This window comes from Mycteria americana, chromosome 1, assembly GCF_035582795.1.
Source record: "Mycteria americana isolate JAX WOST 10 ecotype Jacksonville Zoo and Gardens chromosome 1, USCA_MyAme_1.0, whole genome shotgun sequence".
Taxonomy (NCBI): domain Eukaryota; kingdom Metazoa; phylum Chordata; class Aves; order Ciconiiformes; family Ciconiidae; genus Mycteria; species Mycteria americana.
Genome location: NC_134365.1, coordinates 220721204 through 220738810, shown reverse-complemented (window position 1 = coordinate 220738810; position 17607 = coordinate 220721204). Strand labels below are relative to the sequence as shown.

The window sequence follows — 17607 nt, the reverse complement described above, 5'->3', positions numbered from 1 at the left end:
CCCCAGCACCCCCTGTGCACACTCTGCACCCCCCAACACCCCCCTGCACCCCCCGTGCACACTCTGCACCCCCCTGTGCACCCCAGCACCCCCTGTGCACACTCTGCACCCCCCAACACCCCCCTGCACCCCCCGTGCACCCCAGCACCCCCTGTGCACACTCTGCACCCCCCAACACCCCCCGTGCACCCCAGCACCCCCTGTGCACACTCTGCACCCCCCAACACCCCCCTGCACCCCCCGTGCACACTCTGCACCCCCCTGTGCACCCCAGCACCCCCCCTGCACCCCCCGCCCCGCCCCTCGCGCCCCCCAGCGGCCGCAGCGCGCGCCGGCGCCGCGGGAGGGCGGGCGGAGGGGGGGGCGTGTCCACCCCGTCCCTCTCTCCTCGCCCGCCACTCTATGGTGGCCGCTCTAGGCGGCTGGGAGGTCTCCGCCGCCGGCGGGGCGGGCCGTTGGCGGGGCGCGCGTCCCCTCAGCGGGGCGCTCCCGAGCCGCGCTCCGCCGCCTTCTTTTTTTTTTTTTTTTTTTTCCTCCTTTTCCTCCCCCCCCCCCCCCCCCCCCCCGAAGTCGCTCCCCCCTCAGCCCCGTCCCCGCCTTCCCTCCGCTGCCTCCTTTCCCTCCGCGCTCCCCAGGGCCGGGACTCGGGACGCTGCTCGGCGCCCGCCCGCCGCTGCCCGTGAGGAAGAGGCGGCCTCCCCCCCCCACCCCCGCTCCTCCCGCCGACCGGGACTCGCCCCGACCCGGGAGGGAGACGGTCGCTGCCCGCTCCTCCTCTCCTCCTCCTCCTCCTCTCCTCCTCCTCCTCCTCCTCCTGCAGCGGGGGCCGCATCCTGCTGCCGGGGGGAGGGAATTGATGTGGAGACCCAGCGCAGCACCATGCAGCCCCCGCCGAGGAAGGTGAGGGCCCCCCCTCGGGGAAGGCGAGGGGGGCTGGGGCTGTGTGTGGAGGAGATGGGGGGGAGCAGCGCCGGTGGGGGGGGTCTGGGGGGAGCGGCGGCCGAGTGGGGCTGGAGGCTGTTTGGGGGGGGGGGGGCTGACTGCAGTGGGGTAGGTTTGGGGCAGGGTGGTGGGGCCTGGGGGGGTAGGTTATGGGCGGGGGGTGTGGGGAGGGATGAGGGGGTCTGGGGGCACGGGGGGGAGTGGGGGCAGCAGGTTGGGCTCCGGGTGGGCTGTGCGGTCTGGAGGCAGGTTAGGAGAGGGAGAGCAAGTGTTAGGAGGGAAGGGGGGGTGGAGGGGTGAATTGGGGCGGTGGGGTCTTGGTGAGGGTGGCCCAGCAAGGTGGGAAATGTCGGGGGGGGCTGGTGTTGGAAACTGGACATGGGGGACCAGGGGTGGTGGTAGGGTGCGGTGGGTCAGGTGTGGGAGGTGAGCTCTGGAGGCAGGACAGGGCATGGGGAAGGGCTGGGGAGGAATGAGGTGCAGGGGTGTTTGGTCAGTGGGTGTTGGGGTGGCCGTGGCTGGGCCACCACCATACCCAATGGAGGTTCTCCAAATGAAGGAGAGCAATGGCTGGGTAGGGCTGGAAGGGGGTCAATGACTGCAGAGGGCTTGGCTGCACGGAGGTCTTGAGACAGTCTGTACCGGTTGTGGGGTGCTGCTGGCTGTATTTTGGGGGCTCAGCTGCATTTGGGTACTGTGGTGGGTTAATAGCAACAGCGATGGGTTGGTTGTCTCAGAGCAGAAGGTCACGTCTGGAGTTGATGCAAGGATGCAGGCTATCCCGGCATGTATCAGAGCGCGGGTGAACAGGGGCAGCCAAAAATGTGCAACATATGTGTGATGGGAACAATCTGCAAATGCAGCGGGGAGGCTTTTTTGTCTCTGTGCAGTCCATGGGAATATGGGGTGCTTTGCATTACGGGGGGCTGGTGTGGGAAGAGACTGTAGATTTGGATAAAAGGCTGTTCCTAGCGTGGCTTGTCTGTTTAGGCAGGTTGTTATCAGGGAGACTTGAGCTGTAGTGGGATCTTGAGCTACGTGTAAGTACCGATACATGGAGATTTATTGGTTAGTTATTTTGAGGGTTGTATGCAGTGGTCGGTGTGTGGGGAGAAAGGGGGAGCTAGAGACGGTGAAGCGGGTCTCAGGATGGAGAGGCTGCTCCTTTACAGGCACCATGGAAGGGAGTTTTGTGGTTCTGAGATTTGTGCGTGTTATATATTCTTTGCGATGCCGCCCGGCTAGGGTGGTTTGGGCTGTAATCGTTTACAGTCAGATTGTTGTAGCTCGCCGTAGATGTTTGAGGTTTCATACGTGATGTTGAGATTTCTTGGTGAGGAGGAGAGATTGCAGGGGTTTGCTGTGTGAACTGTATAATGGTGACTGGGAGAGATGAGGAGGGGAGGAAGACTTGAGAGGGAGCGTAAACAGAAATCCCTTGTCATCCCCCGAGCTCCCCAGTAGCCCTGGCAGGCAGCTGCAGTGAAGATCTCTCCTTGGCTCATCCCTGTCTCTCGACCTCTTGTTTTGCGGCTGGACTTTGCTTTTGTTAAACAGTTCTTATTTCTATTTTGGTTTGCATTTGGCGGCTTATTTATATTACATGTGTCTCATTCTTTGCCTATATTATGCCATTTGAAATTATTTCCATTACAGGGGTCATATTGTCTGGGTTTATTTATTTTGAGCAGGTTTTTTTTTCATATACAGATAAAAACGAAAATGCTGAAAGTTCATGTTAAAAATAGACACTTCTTATGCTTAAAGTCAGGGGCATACATGTGTTTTGGTTTTTTTTTAATCATATGAAAAACTTGTTTTTATATAATGTTGTGATTAAAGGGTGCTTGTTGCTGGGGGATTGTTTTCAGTGTTAAAATCGAGGAGGCTTTTGCTAGCTGATGAGATCTAGATTTTTTTGCCTGGCCAGTGAAGAAGAGGGAGATCTGTGTCTTCTTCCTCTGAATTTTTCATTTCTCTTCCCCCATTACAGTAACTGTTTGGTATTTCTGTCCTCATGAATGCATAATGTCTTCAGATATGCTGGTGATCATTTTTTAGGCCGATACATGGATTCCCTGTGATCACTAGAGGGCTTAAATGCCAAGACCTCTTGTTTTATAAAAACAAGAACAAAACAACCCCAAGGTTCCCTTCCAAAATCAAATCATTCCTCATACCTGTGCCAATGGTGCTACCTGCCAGTTATCAAGTAGGTTCCCAAAGTATTGAAATTTTAGCTTCATGATCACAAGGTTCGAAGGAAAATTACACCAATACTGAAAAATGTAAGGCCAACCTTCTGAAGCCTTTTATAGAGGGCTCTTTTGATCTGGTACACAATCAAAACCAACTCGATGTTTAAGCTATCTTTAAATGATAGGACAATTGTAGGACAGTTTAATAAAATTCAAAATTGTGTGACTTGCACTGAAGTGCTAAATGTATACACTATAATTAATTTTTTTCCCCTTGTGGCCTGCTTTTTCTTTTTTGGTAGGCAAAACTCTTTTGCTACACACAAGCTACCCTCCCAGGTTTTGGAATAAAATTGCACTTCCGTTTGTGGTTGGGCATAAGCATGAGATTCTTGCTGTGTGCAGTGTAAGCCTGCTGGGGTGACAGCACTTACAGAAATCAGCCTTTATGAATGTTACGTAGGGTTAAACTGTATCTTAACTCTGTGTTCGAATTTTCCACTGAAATGTGCAATTTCAAAATAGATGAAGGACATGAATTGGTTTTTTTCTTGTTGAAAATTGACTTACACTCTACAGAAAATATATGTGGTCTGTGGTTTTTTTTGTAGGTGAAAGTTACACAAGAGCTAAAAAACATTCAGGTTGAGCAGATGACAAAACTTCAGGCCAAGCATCAGGCAGAATGTGAGCTACTTGAAGATATCAGGTAAGGTTACAGAAAATGCTACCAAAATTCCTTTAAGATCCAGTTTTTGGAAGAACATTTGAGTTACAAAACTTCAGGAACTGACGATGGAATTTCCTCTTTGGATTTCCTGCTTTTAGGCTGTTAAAGTTTTGACACAGCTGGAAATTATAACTGGAGCTAACACAATGCAAACCATTTTTTCTTCTCTTCAATGGGGGAACTGTTAAAAAAAAAGTCACAAACAACTTACAAAAAGCATTGGTCTTTTCAGCAATATTTCTCTATATAATAGACTAAGGCTTTGATTTACCAGTTATAAGAGGCTGCTAAAATTATTAAAATATTTTAAAACTACTCATGATTTATGTCTTGCTAGAGATAGCTTTGAACAGCACTTTTAAATAGATTGTATTTTTTACCAGAAACTTATAAGACGATACTTGTATCCATAATTTAAAACTCTGCACAGGTTAAGATCAATAGGGAAAATCTACCTGACATCAATTGTGGGGATTTTATTATTCATTTTACCTAATGTGATTACTTCTCTTGAAGTTAAAAGTTTGGTTTTAACAAAATACGGTGGTAGTGGGTACTTGGCATTATATGGAGGATTAATTATGCCATTTGGAGAGGATCAGTTTCTAGGATGGTTCTTCTGTAAAATATTCAGCAGTAAGTCCACTGCTGTCCTGCTCTTTTTGGCAGTCCACCCGTTAATTATTTAAATGAGGTTTCTTGCTTTATATTTGTATATAAAATGCAAATGTGGCAACTTTGACAGATGACATACTGCATGTCTCTCACAGTGTCCTCTCTTCGTAAATCAGAACGTCAAGCCTTGAGCCTTCTCTCCCCTGTTTTTCTTCTGTGGGTGTTGAAATACTTTTTCATATGGGAAAGATCACAGCATTAATTTCCTTAGATTAAAATTAGTGGCTGTGCAGTGTTTAACTAGCAAATGCTGAGTAATAAATAACAGACTGATCCAAGGAATTTTTCCCCCTAGATAGAAGCTTATTTTTAGAACATTTAGACCAGGTACCTCTGCTCTAGTCCAGGTTTTGTTAGCATTTCCTATTTTTCAGGGGCTTATAATTACTTCCGTCTGTATTCTGCTGAAAGATGTCATAAGCATTATTAGCCTGCGGGTACAAAACCAGGAAAACATGTGAAAATGCCGGCTTAAAATATTTTTCTTTAATGTAATTTAATTTCTGCAGTTAATTTAATTTGTAAATTTTAATGTTATGGATTAAGAAACTGTGTTAATATATTTAATTCACTAACACGGTCACCAAACGTACATAGTCTCTGTTCAGCATTCTTGTTGCAAGCAATCTGCGTTTGCAGAATCACTGCGTGGATTTACAGATTAAACATTCTTTAAACGTGGAATGATGTGATAGGATATGACAGCTCCATCGTGTCAATGATTTGTTCAAATATCAGATAACAGAATAAGAGAGAACAAGAGAATTTTTGCTCAAAAACATTTGCTGAAAAAAAAAGATCTTGGTTTGTGATGTAGAGGCCTTTTAATTGCATCTAGCTGTGAAGGAGGAACTGGGCTTTGAAGACTTGGTAGTCTTGATGCTGCGCCGGTCAGTGTGTTACACTCGTGTGAGAAGTTGGGTGTCAACCTCGTCATCCCATTACTTGTGTATTTATGACTGTATTCAGGATATGCAGCCACCGTGATTCCGGAGCGTTCCAGAAAGCAACGCTCACTGGAACCACACACAGGATCTTTTTGTCTCTGGAACGAAGAATTATTTTTTTTTATAGAAAGCACCCTGCTGTTATTCAAAAGTATTAAATTTTAACTGAATGCTGTTTGTTTATCAAGACTTGTGAGAGTTTGGGTCCTTTTGTGGCACTGTTGGAGCTTCCAGGCACTGCAAGAGTACGACTTCGTACTCTTGTATGCTGCTGCTCTGAATTCTACAGACTTAACTGCTGCAGTGGCAACAAGAAACTGAATACATGGCTTGCAAGCTAGTGATTAAGAATGCATATTTTAAAACATTAAATTATTAGAAATAATTACTGTATTTTTTAGCATATAAATGCAAGCAGTCAAATCACATATGCAATACTTATAAACCATAGTATTTGTATAGGATTTAAAACTTAATTACATTTTTGTTATGCCATTTCAGTTCAGTGTTGTACACAACTAAAAAGAAGCGGTACAAGGAAAAGATCAGAAAGTTCTCTTAGGAGTTCTAGCAGAATACATCTATTGTCTAGTATATTAGGAGATGATTTTTGGCAGCCTACCAGATCATAAGTATGCTTGCCATTCCAATAGCTTTGATATCTTTATGCAAAACTGAGCACTGCTTTAAATGTTTGTAGTTTGAAGGCTTAAACTATGTCATTTGGAGAGCACAAAGCCTGAACTACTGTTGATCCCAAACGGGATTCTTCTTGGTCAGGCTTGAGGCATGTAGGTGTAACTACCTTTTCTCCAGCCCCTCTGCAGATACTTTATCTCCTTGAGGGCTTTACATAGACAAAACCACCACATTTATTTAGATCTAAAATATATCTTCTTTTTGAGTGATAATACAGTGTTTTGTATGCAAGGATGGAGACTCAGGTCCTGGAGGCGGGGAAGAAAAGGCAACATGTTTTGCTTGTGGAAAGCATACCTGGAACTTGACAAAACTATGAGCTGATAGTTGAGTGGAAAGCTTTCCTGGGAGTTGGATGACTTTTGACACAACGTAAAATTTTAATATCCATTAAAAAAAAAAATCAAATATCCACTGCAGTCTTACAAACTGTGTTGTGTTTCTCTTCTCTGTGTGAGCTTAGTAGCAATAAAGCTGGAGTATCTTTTTATGACTTGACAAGACTATAATAAAAAATGTGTTTTGAAATGTGTTAGCAAATAGGTTTAAAAATACATTTCTGTGTTTATAATCTCTATTTGGCTCTTTGCGTTACATTTCTTCATACGTGGTGACTGGCGAATTTGTGGAACAAGTGATTCAGGATGCTTTTAGGATCATTGGCTCAGTTTTAGGCATGACATATGTTTATCTTCTGTAGCTCCCTAAAGCTACCGTATCCTTTCACATGGTAGATCCGTGCTGGCATTACTATAAAAAGATTGTCTTCCTGCAACTGTGATGGAGAAAGAGGTTTTTCCCCCTGAAAGGTAAATGTAGGCTTTCTTGCTGTGAACTAGAAATCCTTCAAAGTTTCTCTGTGGCTAGAAGTACTTCTTCACTCTATCCACACCTGGCTGCTTTTAGGCAGCAAGTTCATTTTTTTTCCAGGGGCCAACTGGGTTATGAATGGCTGAATTTATCAGAGGTGTTGGAAATTTTTATCTATTTTACTTTGGTTTTACAGATTGTCTTATTTGATTGGTGGTAGTACATAAGTCACGCACAGTAGTCTGAAATTGCCCTTAGTTTGCCAGGACATAGACATACTTTCCTTTTGTGTGTGTGTGTACATGTCTGCAAAGTTGTAAAGAACTCTGTATGATCCACATTTTAATTTCAGCTTGGTGTTTCTGTAATGTATTTGTATGCTATAGACTTTTTAGACTTGTTAGGTGATAGTTGCTTTACCTTGAATGTTATCTCAAGGCCTGCTTTTCAAAAGAACTTTATATACCTTTACAGTTTTTGCTAATGTATTCTAAAATGTCTTTTTTAAAACTTCTTGGCTTTCATGTTTTGCCAGCGAGAACGAGGTTGTGGTTACATGGCTGTTTTAATCTGTTCTAAAGTCTGGACTGCCGCTGAAAGGCCAGCTCCACTTGCCAACTATTTCTGTTGTCTCCTGTAGGAGCACAAGGATGGGTGAACCATGTGGATTAGCGAACTCACCCACCTGAAATCAAACCTTCCCTGACTTTTCTCCCCAAAAGGGATAACACTTGGATAAATCCATTCTCTGATCCAGCTTGCTGCATGGCTGTGCAAGTGCCGCTGCTAGCATGAGAGGTAGGAGGAATGAGTACCTGAGAAATGAGAGGAAAAACAAGATCGTGCAGTAGCACCCCAGGTTCACGTGGGATTAAAGTCACTATGTAACCACAGCCTAATGCTGCTGTAGAAAGCACAGCTGCTGCTCTGTGAATTACAGAGCTGGAAAGGCCACCTTGTTTAAGTCTTAGCTAATTTTCTGCTGTCTGGATGTGTTGATCCTGTGTTGCTTCATCATTTTAAGTCAGTTGACTGTACAGTGTATTGAAAATAGATGTGAAGTTTGCATGATTTCTGGCCGAGATGGAATAGTAATACAGTCCTTTCATTTCTTGGGTCCCAGGTTTAGTTTTTCATCGTTTTCAGCTAAATTAATGTAAAAGGAATTACCAAAGTTGTAGGCTCATAATCTTCACGTTCTCCTGATATGGATGCAACTATATGTACAAATACCTCCTTCTGTTTCTTTCACTTTTCTGTCCTTACAGTTTCTCCCTCCTTACTTATTCTTCTTATTTAAAATACCTCCTTCTTGTTGTTTAGTCTGGCAGATATCGCAGTGTAGTGTATCCTATACATTTATTCAACTTCTTTTCCTAAAGCTGCATTCTTCTCTCTCTCTTTCTCTCTCTCTCTTTTTCTTTGTCATTCACCTTTCTCCTTCCACTGTCTTGCCTTTGTGTGGTATGTTCTGTCTTCCATCCTCTCCTCCAAAGCTCTGCCCTCTGAAGATTTTCCTTCCAGTTTCTCAACTTACTGTTTCGATTTTCCTCCCAGATACTTCATCTCTTCCCTAGTCCTTTCTTTATCCAATTCTGAGCTTGTTAATTTTAATTAGTTCTTGGCTATCACCTCTACGTCCGAGATGCTTTGGTATTTAATGTTCAGCAGGACTGCTTACGCCTGCTAGGTTTGTTAAACCTCTGTGTTTACTTGCTAAGCGGGGAGATCTTCTTGTGGGTCTTCCTTAACAATTTGAGCCCTTTCTGGTCTTGGATGCTGTTGTCCTGTCAGTTGGGCTGTCACTTGCTTCGGCTCTGTTGAGACATAGCAGGTTGGATATGGAGTGTGTGGGTGAGGAAAGAAGGAACTTACTGGGGATTTGTGTTTATGTGCCCACTATGAGGACAGAGTACTTCTTCAACATCTCTAACTTGGTGTCTCATTCTTGTCATAACAAGCCTGAGTGAACAGTACAGAAATTAAAAAAAAAAAAAAAAAAGTAAAAGTATGAATGAATATGTTTCTGTAGATAGCTACTTGCTGCTAGTTTTAACATGTCATTTTATGTATTGAATTATGCTCCACTTAATAACGTTGTGTGTAACCTTTTGCTATGAATATACTTTGTACTCTCCAGTGGAATTTGACTACGCTCCTGTAATCTCACTGGTTGTGTTGGTAGGTTCGTGATAAGGTTTACGGCAACTTTGGCTGCGAGTCAAGCTACTGAAGTTGAAACTAGCTGCAGTTCCAATTTTAAATACAGCAAAGCTAATATAGCAGCTACAACACAGATCACTTAACAGATACTGTGTTAGGGAAAAGTCTCGTCACAGTATGGATAGCGCTGCAGAAGGATAAATAACTGGAAAAGAAAACTGTAAAAGAATATATATTTATATATGTATATAGCCATATATGTTAGGATGCCAGAAGAGATTCTGAAAAATTATGAGAAAGTTTTACTTTTCCTGTCCTGAGGCAAAGTGGTAGTGAGGAGTTTACCTTTCTTCCTGTTCTTTCTGGTCTCCAGCTGCAGGGAATGCAATTTGTTTGGATATTCTTGAACCCTGTATTGGGCTCCAGAGCATGTTTGCTTCTGGCTAGTGGATATCTGATAAGGCCTTTTTTTTTTTTTTTTAAATTCCTGTTCAGAACTTCCTCTCTGCAGTTGCTGGAGGTTTTCATAAGGAGGTCATCTTTTCTCCTTTATACTGCTCAGAAATTTGTCCTGCATTGCCACTTCTCCTTTTTCCTCCAAGGCCATTCACTCCATTCAGCAGATGTGATGCTCGCCTCTGGTGTTAGTGGCTTTATTTAAGTAGGAGCAGTGATCTTCTGTGCTTACAGGTTCTGAGTTCTGTAACCTGGCCAAGTGGAAGACGGCAGAAGAATTAGAAAAACTCATGAAAATTGTAGGCGTGATACTGTTTTAGTCTGGGTTTGACTCACGCTTGAAAAGGTTTTCCTTGTGCAACTAGTAGATCTAGAGGCTTAATTTTTTTCTTTAAAGCGTGCAATTTTCTTTTGAGTTTATGACATTTCTTCCTTCTTGGGTTGATCTTTCTCACCACTAGTGAGTATTGTGAGTTCTTTTTTTTTTTCTTTTCCCCAAGCTCTGTGACTTAGTTGAGGGGACAGAGCATAGTTCTTCTCTATAACACTAAATATGCAGAAATTTGAGAAATTTTGAGAAAAGTTGGTGGTGTTACTTCTGAATAATATTCCATATAAAGAAAGATGCCACAGAATCTGTGGTCTGGGCACGTTACCTATAATTAGGCAGTCCTTTAATGAGATGCTCACATTCTTGATGGAATTAAAATCTGGTGATGTTTTGACTGGAACTGTTTGAGGGAAGCTTGGAATGTACTTAAAAAAATGTTGCCTACTGGGTGTGGAAGTCCAAGTTTTGAGCGAAAAAAAAAAAAGTTTCAGTATAAACATAGCCACAGTGTAATGATTCAGGCCTATCTTGGCACAGTGAAACTGAGAAATGGACCACACTCCTCCTTTTTTTTTTTTTTATCCCTGACGTATAAAAAGTAATGGGTCTCCTGTTTCAATATTTCAAAGTAGCTTTACAGTTTTTGGGTAACTGATGAAGGTTTGTTTTTGACGATTCTTTGAGGCGGGTTTTGGTAGCAGAAGTAATAGTGTAAAAACCCAACAATCCATTTCTCATATCAGAAAGAAAATTAATTTTTTTTTCTCCACTTTAGCTTGAAGGTTTGCATTTGAATGAGCTTCTGTTTATTAAAGCAATTCCAACACATGCTCTGAAAGTCTGATTTTTGAGGGCTTGTGTTTCCTTAGAAGCTTTCAGGAGAATTTAGGCTTGTTACGTTAGCTGGTGGGCACTGTGCCTTTAGTACGCGTTTGTCTTGGAAGACAGTAAAAAGTTGATTCTGGTACTGAGTACAACACATGCATTCTTTGCCAAAGGTTGCATTTTCAGTTTTGACTCAATGCCCCCTTTTTAAGAATGAATCCTTTAGCTTGCAGAAAGTTGTGCGGGGTTTTTTTTTTCTGAATTTTATCCGAGTACGGCCTTTCCTGGAGCTATCATTTTTCACCACAGTGGTACTTGGCAGAGCTCTAGAAAACGAGCAGTTGCGATGCAGTCCTGTGAAGTTGCCTTTGTTACAGATTTTTATGGTGACAATTGCAAGGCGTAGCTGAAAATCGACCGAGTTAGGTATGTGTATTAGAATATATGGTACAGGGTAATTTTAAAGGAACAAAATGCTCTTCCTTTGATCCACTTGATCAAACCCAAGCCTGATTCTGTGAGGAAGGCTTTCCCTTTGAGGCTCTAAGTATTTTTAATCCCAACTCTTTCTTCCAAAACCCTGTATGTAAGAGGAATTGAAGATGTTCAGGACATACCACAAATGTCATGATAAGCTGTATTGGAAAGAGGAGGAGCATTCTTATCATTCCAGACACAATTAGTGTAGCCTGGCTTAATTTCTTATGGTGTTTTGTTGTATTTGTTTCATCATGTTTGGTGGGAAAAGGTTTATTTTGCAGGTTTTGCATCCTTTGCCAATAGTGCTTTTAGCATCTTTTGCAGACAGTGCTTTCAGCCTTTTTAGCATAACCTACACAAAGACTTTTGTAAACAATACCTGCTGTGGCTTGGGACATTGAGGCTGTTGATAGAGGGCACTCCACCCTTTTCATCTATCTTTGTGGCCGAAGATGTTATTTTTTCTTCCCCTCCCCTCCGTGCCAGCCTTATCTTTCCTCTGGAAGTTATTTTAGACCTTCACAGGTGAACGTGGAGATGTGCATCCACTAGTAAAGTTGATTTCGTGTTAGTCCGGTTCATGGTCCATTATATTATCTGTCTTGCGGGCACAGATTCTTGTCTCCTGCCTCTGCAAGAAGGGTGTGGTGAATAGCAGGAGTGAATATTACACCACCAGAACTGGCTTCACTGAAGTGTTTTTGACCGCATGTCAAGCTGGCTCAGAACAAGTTCAATTTTTGTCATGCTGAAAATACCAGCTAGCACCTTGGGAACGCTAATTCTTGGCAATGCCGATGTTTGTGCCACAGAACTGGAGTTAATCAGAAAGTAAAACCTTGTCCACGACCCCTAATGCAAACGGTGTCACAGGTTGGTGTTTCTAACAAATAATAATAATAATAAAAAAGAAACCGCTTTTCTTAGAAGCCGATATGACTCAGAGAATCGGATAGTTTTTGCTGTATCTGAAGTGTTTTTTATGTTTTTACTAAAAGTTATAATTGGAACCTGTGTGTATTTTGTGTCTCATAAAGGCTGGCTGAACTTTATATAAAGGATGCTGAAGAACCTCTTAAGGAATGTACAGGATTTATGTTATAGACCTGTTCGGCCGGTTTCCCGATGGTGCATTGTGTGAATTTCCTTTTACTATCTGGATTCAGGTCGAGTCCAGCTTTGGAATCAAAAGAGAACGGCTGGTCTTGGCTCCCATCAGGAGACCTTTAAAACCTTGTGCCTTTTCAATGCTAGTGAGTGGGAAGCTTGTCCTGACAAATGAGGGAAACGATATTATCAGATATACCTCATGTAAATACTCTTCGTAGGGGAGGCAGAGGTAAAAAGTGAGATTTTTTGGGTTTTTTTTTGTTTTTGTTTTTTTTCTGGATAGGGGCCAATGTAGTGTGGTTATCTGACTGTAGAGAACTTAGTACCATGTTACTTTGCTTGCCGTCCCCAGCTGGTCACTGAGATCAGCTTCTCCTGCTCCTAGTGGACTTTCAACCTAGCTGTTATCTTGTATTACAGTTAGTGATTTTAGTTTTCTGATGAATATGCTTTTTTTTTCCGTACTGCTTACTGCAGTACGAAAGCACACGAAAAAGGTGTTCTGCATTCATATTTTTAAAAATGGCCTGTAAAAAAAGGGCAAAACCTAATCAAACCAAAGTTATTCCAGTGAAGTATTAGCAGTAAATGAAACCAGTTTATAATAGCTCAAAGTAGTGTTTTTCTGTTTGTTTTTTTATAGTAGGGTTTTAAAATTTTAATAGCATTTTTCCAAAATGCATAGTAGGAATACATTAAGTTAGAGGCTTTTTATTGAATTAATGTTTGTAAGTGTTCGGTTGTGTTTATTTCTGAAATAAACACAATATTTCCAATTAATGCTTGAAGAAAGAGAGTAAAAGTAACTAAAAAACCAATCTCTTGAAATCTAGGGGTTTGGGTTTTTTTTTCCCTGTGTGCTATTGCAAGCATGTAGATTCTATTCTTAGATTTTTAAAGTTGTTCTTAATGTCTGGAGATGTTCCTTGTAACAGTCTTTTGAGTTATTTTAAGTATTCCTTTCTTTGTGCCTGTGAGAACGCAGTTAGTTCCAATCTCCAGTGGCTACAAGAAGGTTGTTCACACACATCTCTATCCTCCTGTGCTTTCTCCAGCGATCATCCTTTTAATGAGAAAGGCAAAACGCGTTGGTGTCTAATTTTATGAGAAGAGCTCAGCCATGCAGAAGGCTTTCGAAGATTTATGGTGGTAAAGCCACTAAGTATAGTTATTTCTAGCTTGTGTGCCAGATGTGAGCCAGTGTTAGCAAAGAAAATTTTGGCACTTGTGACTATGTTTAAATACATACAATACTGAGCATAAATAAGTTATTTTTTTGGCTCGGCTATATTCCCGATGCATATTTGGAGGGGAGAAAAAGAGGGAGGAAGCAAAAAACCAAACAAGCCACAATTTTTCTTGAGGGTGTGATACTCTAAGATGATCTCAGATCAAAAGTGCTTTTAAAGATGTTTGAATATAAGAATAAATGAATTCTGTGTTTTGTGAGATGTTCCTGGCAATATTGGGAAAGGCTGGAAATTTGAGAAATTACTTAAAATTACTTTCTAAGGGTATAAAAGGTGGAAGTACTTTGGTTTTAATTCAGAGTTTGAGAATGAGATGAGGGCCTGATTTTTTTTAAAAATGAAATAAAATTGACCCAAACATTTTTCAGACTTTCAGCAGCATAGTAGAATAGTTGTATTCTCCTGACATAATTGTGAATTTCTGTCTTGAACCGTTACCATATGTTAGGCTGCTGAATTTCTGTTAATGTTTGATCTAAAAATCAATGTCTGTCCATCCTAAAACCAGGCAGAGATAGAGGAGAGAGGCTAGAATGACTTGTAAATTAAAAAAAAAATTCAGAAAAGCAATAATAGGCAGCATTGCGGTGTCTTGATTTCTAGCAGCCACTTTTCATACTGTTGGTGTCTACCCAGCCTGGTTTTAGCCTATCTTATCTCTAAAGGTACTTTGCTCATTTCCAGCTGTGTTGCCACTAGTGAAAAAGGGCGTAGATGGCAGCGGCTTTATGTGTTATTTTAATGTGCTTGTTGTTTGTTTATGAAATTTTCTTTAATGTTAATTGATTTTGTGTGATTGTTTCTAATTACCTCTATATGATCTAAGCTGACTAAATAAGAGGACAAGTAAATAAAGCTGCCTAGTAATACCTAATTAGAAAGAGGTCCTGCTTTTGAATTTCCTCTTTATCTTCTCATTCTTCCCCTATTCTTCTCAACACTGTTAGTCCACATGGTCTTGTGCGAGACATAGTGCACAGGTAAAGTGTTCACATTTTCTGTACAAGATCTGCTACAGTATTTATATGTTTGTGTAGTCGGGCCATTTCTGGGAATGCCAGTATTACTTCTAGGTTTCAGTTCCATCCGAATTGCAAGAAGGAAAAGAAACAAATTGAGAGGACCATCACAAGGTGTTTTTTAACATGAGTCACGACAAAGCCCAGACCTTTGAATTTTAATAAATTTATTTCACCAGCTCCTGTGCTATTGGTATAAGGTGATAAACTTAAGTTAATTCACTATACCAGCAATACCAGAACACATAAGTGCCCTTTAAAACTAGATATGCCTCCAAGGTATCTTGCCTGGGGTGTCTAACCAGTAAGAATTTCAAACTCTGCCACACCTTTGTTCTGTGCTGCAACTATTGCCTTGACAGAACCAGCTGTTTTCTACTTAGGCGAGGAAATGAAATTGCATACAGCAGTTGCTCTTGCTGTGTCCGTTTGATGCTATACCACTCTCTCCTTGCATGTAGCACTGCTTTACAATTTGGCATATGGAGAGTAACAGTTGTAGTTTGTCCTTTCTGATACTGCATTGGAGGAAATAGTTTGGTGATTGGAATGATCTCTACTCCCCTGCTGAGTTCTGCAATGAAAGCTATTGAGGTGACTCGTGTCTCTTGACTTAATGTGACTTGAAGCGACTTGACTATGTGTATAAGTCTGTATCTGGAAATATGTCTAGACAGAATACTGGGGAGCAGATCTTAAAATCATAGAATCATTTAGGTTGGAAAGGACCTTTAAGATCATCGAGTCCATCCGTTAACCCAGCACTGCCAAGTCTACCACTCGACTATGTCCCTGAGCACCACATCTACACGTCTTTCAAATACCTCCAGGGAGGGTGACTCCACCACTTCCCTGGGCAGCCTGTTCCAGTGCTTGCCAACCCTTGCGGTGAAGAAATTTTTCCTAATATCCAGTCTAAACCTCCCCTGGCATAGCTTGAGGCCATCTCCTTGTGTCCTATCGCTTGTTACCTGGGAGAAGAGACTGACCCCACCTTTTGACAAGGACTTTTTTCAGGGACTTTTTACAAGGGCATGTAGTGATAGGACAAGGGGTAATGGCTTTAAATGGAAAGAGGGAAGATTTAGATTAGATATAAGGAAGAAATTCTTTACGATGAGGGTGGTGAGGCACTGGCACAGGTTGCCCAGAGAAGTTGTGGATGCCCCATCCCTGGAAGTGTTTGAGGCCAGGTTGGACGGGGCTCTGAGCAACCTGATCTAGTGGAAGGTATCCCTGGCCATGGCAGGGGCGTTGGACTAGATGGTCTTTAAGGTCCCTTCCAACCCAAACCATTCTGTGATTCTGTAAGTGAAGAGCTCAAAAGTGTGATGATCTGGGAGGTGTTGAGTCTTTCGAATCACTGCCTCTATATATAGTGCAGACTTGGGAAGTGCACTAGTTCTCTTTGGGCATCTGATTTTTTTTCCCTGTGCTTGCTGTGTAAAAGATGTGGAAGCACTTGATATGATGTGGTGATCAATGTGCAGGCTTTCAGGGTAGCATCTGCCTAAAAACTTCTGATCTGTCCAAATGTATGCAGAGCTTAAGTGTTGTGCATTATGTTGAAATAGGTTAAAAAAAACCCAACCAACAAAACCCCCTAACTTTAAAAAATGTTAATCTGTATTTTTGTTAATCTATGTGAAAGCAGATTTTGGTTAGTTACTATGAGCTTATCAGTTGTGTAGAAGACAAAGAAGGCCACGTACTGTTTTTTCTAAGCATTTGAAGCTTAGACTTCTCTGCTGGGGAGGTGAACATAATCTTTGTAATTACATGAATCTTTCAGTTGTAAATCTGCAGAATTTTGATGCCAGTATCCAAAGACTGGTTGAAGTTGGTGTTTCAGTCTGCCTGTTGCTGGGGGAGAAGTGACTTGACTATCTCTAGTGCCAGGGGAATTAACTCCTCTATGTTTCTGTTGCTTCTGTAGCAGCTAGTGGGCATTAGGTACTCAAGAAATAGTATCAAAATCTACATAAAGAGTTTGAGCATCTTCTAGCGTGTTGCTGAAGCCTGATAAAAATGTTCTTTAATTCTTTCTTCTGCACGTGCTTCCCGTTTGTGCTCACTTTTCTTTTGGTAAGAGGTGGCTCTCCGCTTTCATCTCTACAAATGTGCGAGTAGGAGTGAAGGTATGTTTCTTTTACTTGAAATCAGGGATAGTGATGTTGTTATTCCTGATTTCCTGGGGAAACTTGGACTTCTGACCAAGTTCTGTGTCCTGCGGCCAAGGTTTACCGTTACTGCAGAGCTCTGCTGTGCCAGAGGAATGTGACTGTCGACAGTGGTCTTTGTTCTGGAGTTTGGGGTAGCCTTTTAAACACCCCGGGCCTAAACTGTGGAGTGTGTTGAGCTTTGATCTTCCCCGAAAAGTTCATCTAACTTAGCAGTGGTGCTTTGATGTTCTCTGCTTGCTGGAGCTGATTAATGGCAAGTCCTTCACATGGAGGTGCACTGCAATGCTGCTGTCCACTTAAAAAATGAGACCAGATCTTTTCAGCCAAAGCGATGTTATTGTGAATACAGACACATCCAAACACTTTCCTATTCTCAAGTGAGCAAACGGATCTCCCTGCTGTAGAAGTTTCTCTGTTGAAATTTTGATATTTTTTTTCCTGTCTAAATTTAGCAGGTTAGTTCAATGTTATGCTAGACGAGGGCAGGGCCCTGTTTTGTTGGCATAACTAGCTAGATGTCTGAAACAGGTTTTGCCTTATCTTCACCTAGCTGTGCTGGTGAACTGCCAGCACAGGGGCAACTTGTATTAGCAACTGTGTCCTGGTTTTACTTTCATTCAGGAAAAATAGTCTAACTATATGATACTCCTGCTCCCCAAAAGTGCTGTTTTCATAAATGAGTTTCCAATTTAGTTATATTAAAAACTGATTCCTAATTCCCAGTTAAGCACCTGAGCTGCATTTGCCCTTGGGGAAGATTATCCTGTGTTGGGCTTCCTGTTCCGAGGT

At 42.2% G+C, this 17607-nt stretch overlaps 1 protein-coding gene across 1 annotated transcript in view; it reads left to right on the top strand.

Moving 5' to 3' along the window:
* The first annotated feature begins 574 nt into the window (after positions 1–574).
* The window catches only part of FCHSD2 (FCH and double SH3 domains 2), a 164728-nt gene continuing 147695 nt past the window's right edge, over positions 575–17607 (top strand). The window contains exons 1-2 of the mRNA XM_075491298.1: positions 575–900; positions 3752–3849. Of these exons, the coding sequence (XP_075347413.1) occupies positions 880–900; positions 3752–3849 (119 nt within the window). The 5' untranslated portion in view covers positions 575–879. The remainder of the gene's footprint in view (positions 901–3751; positions 3850–17607) is intronic.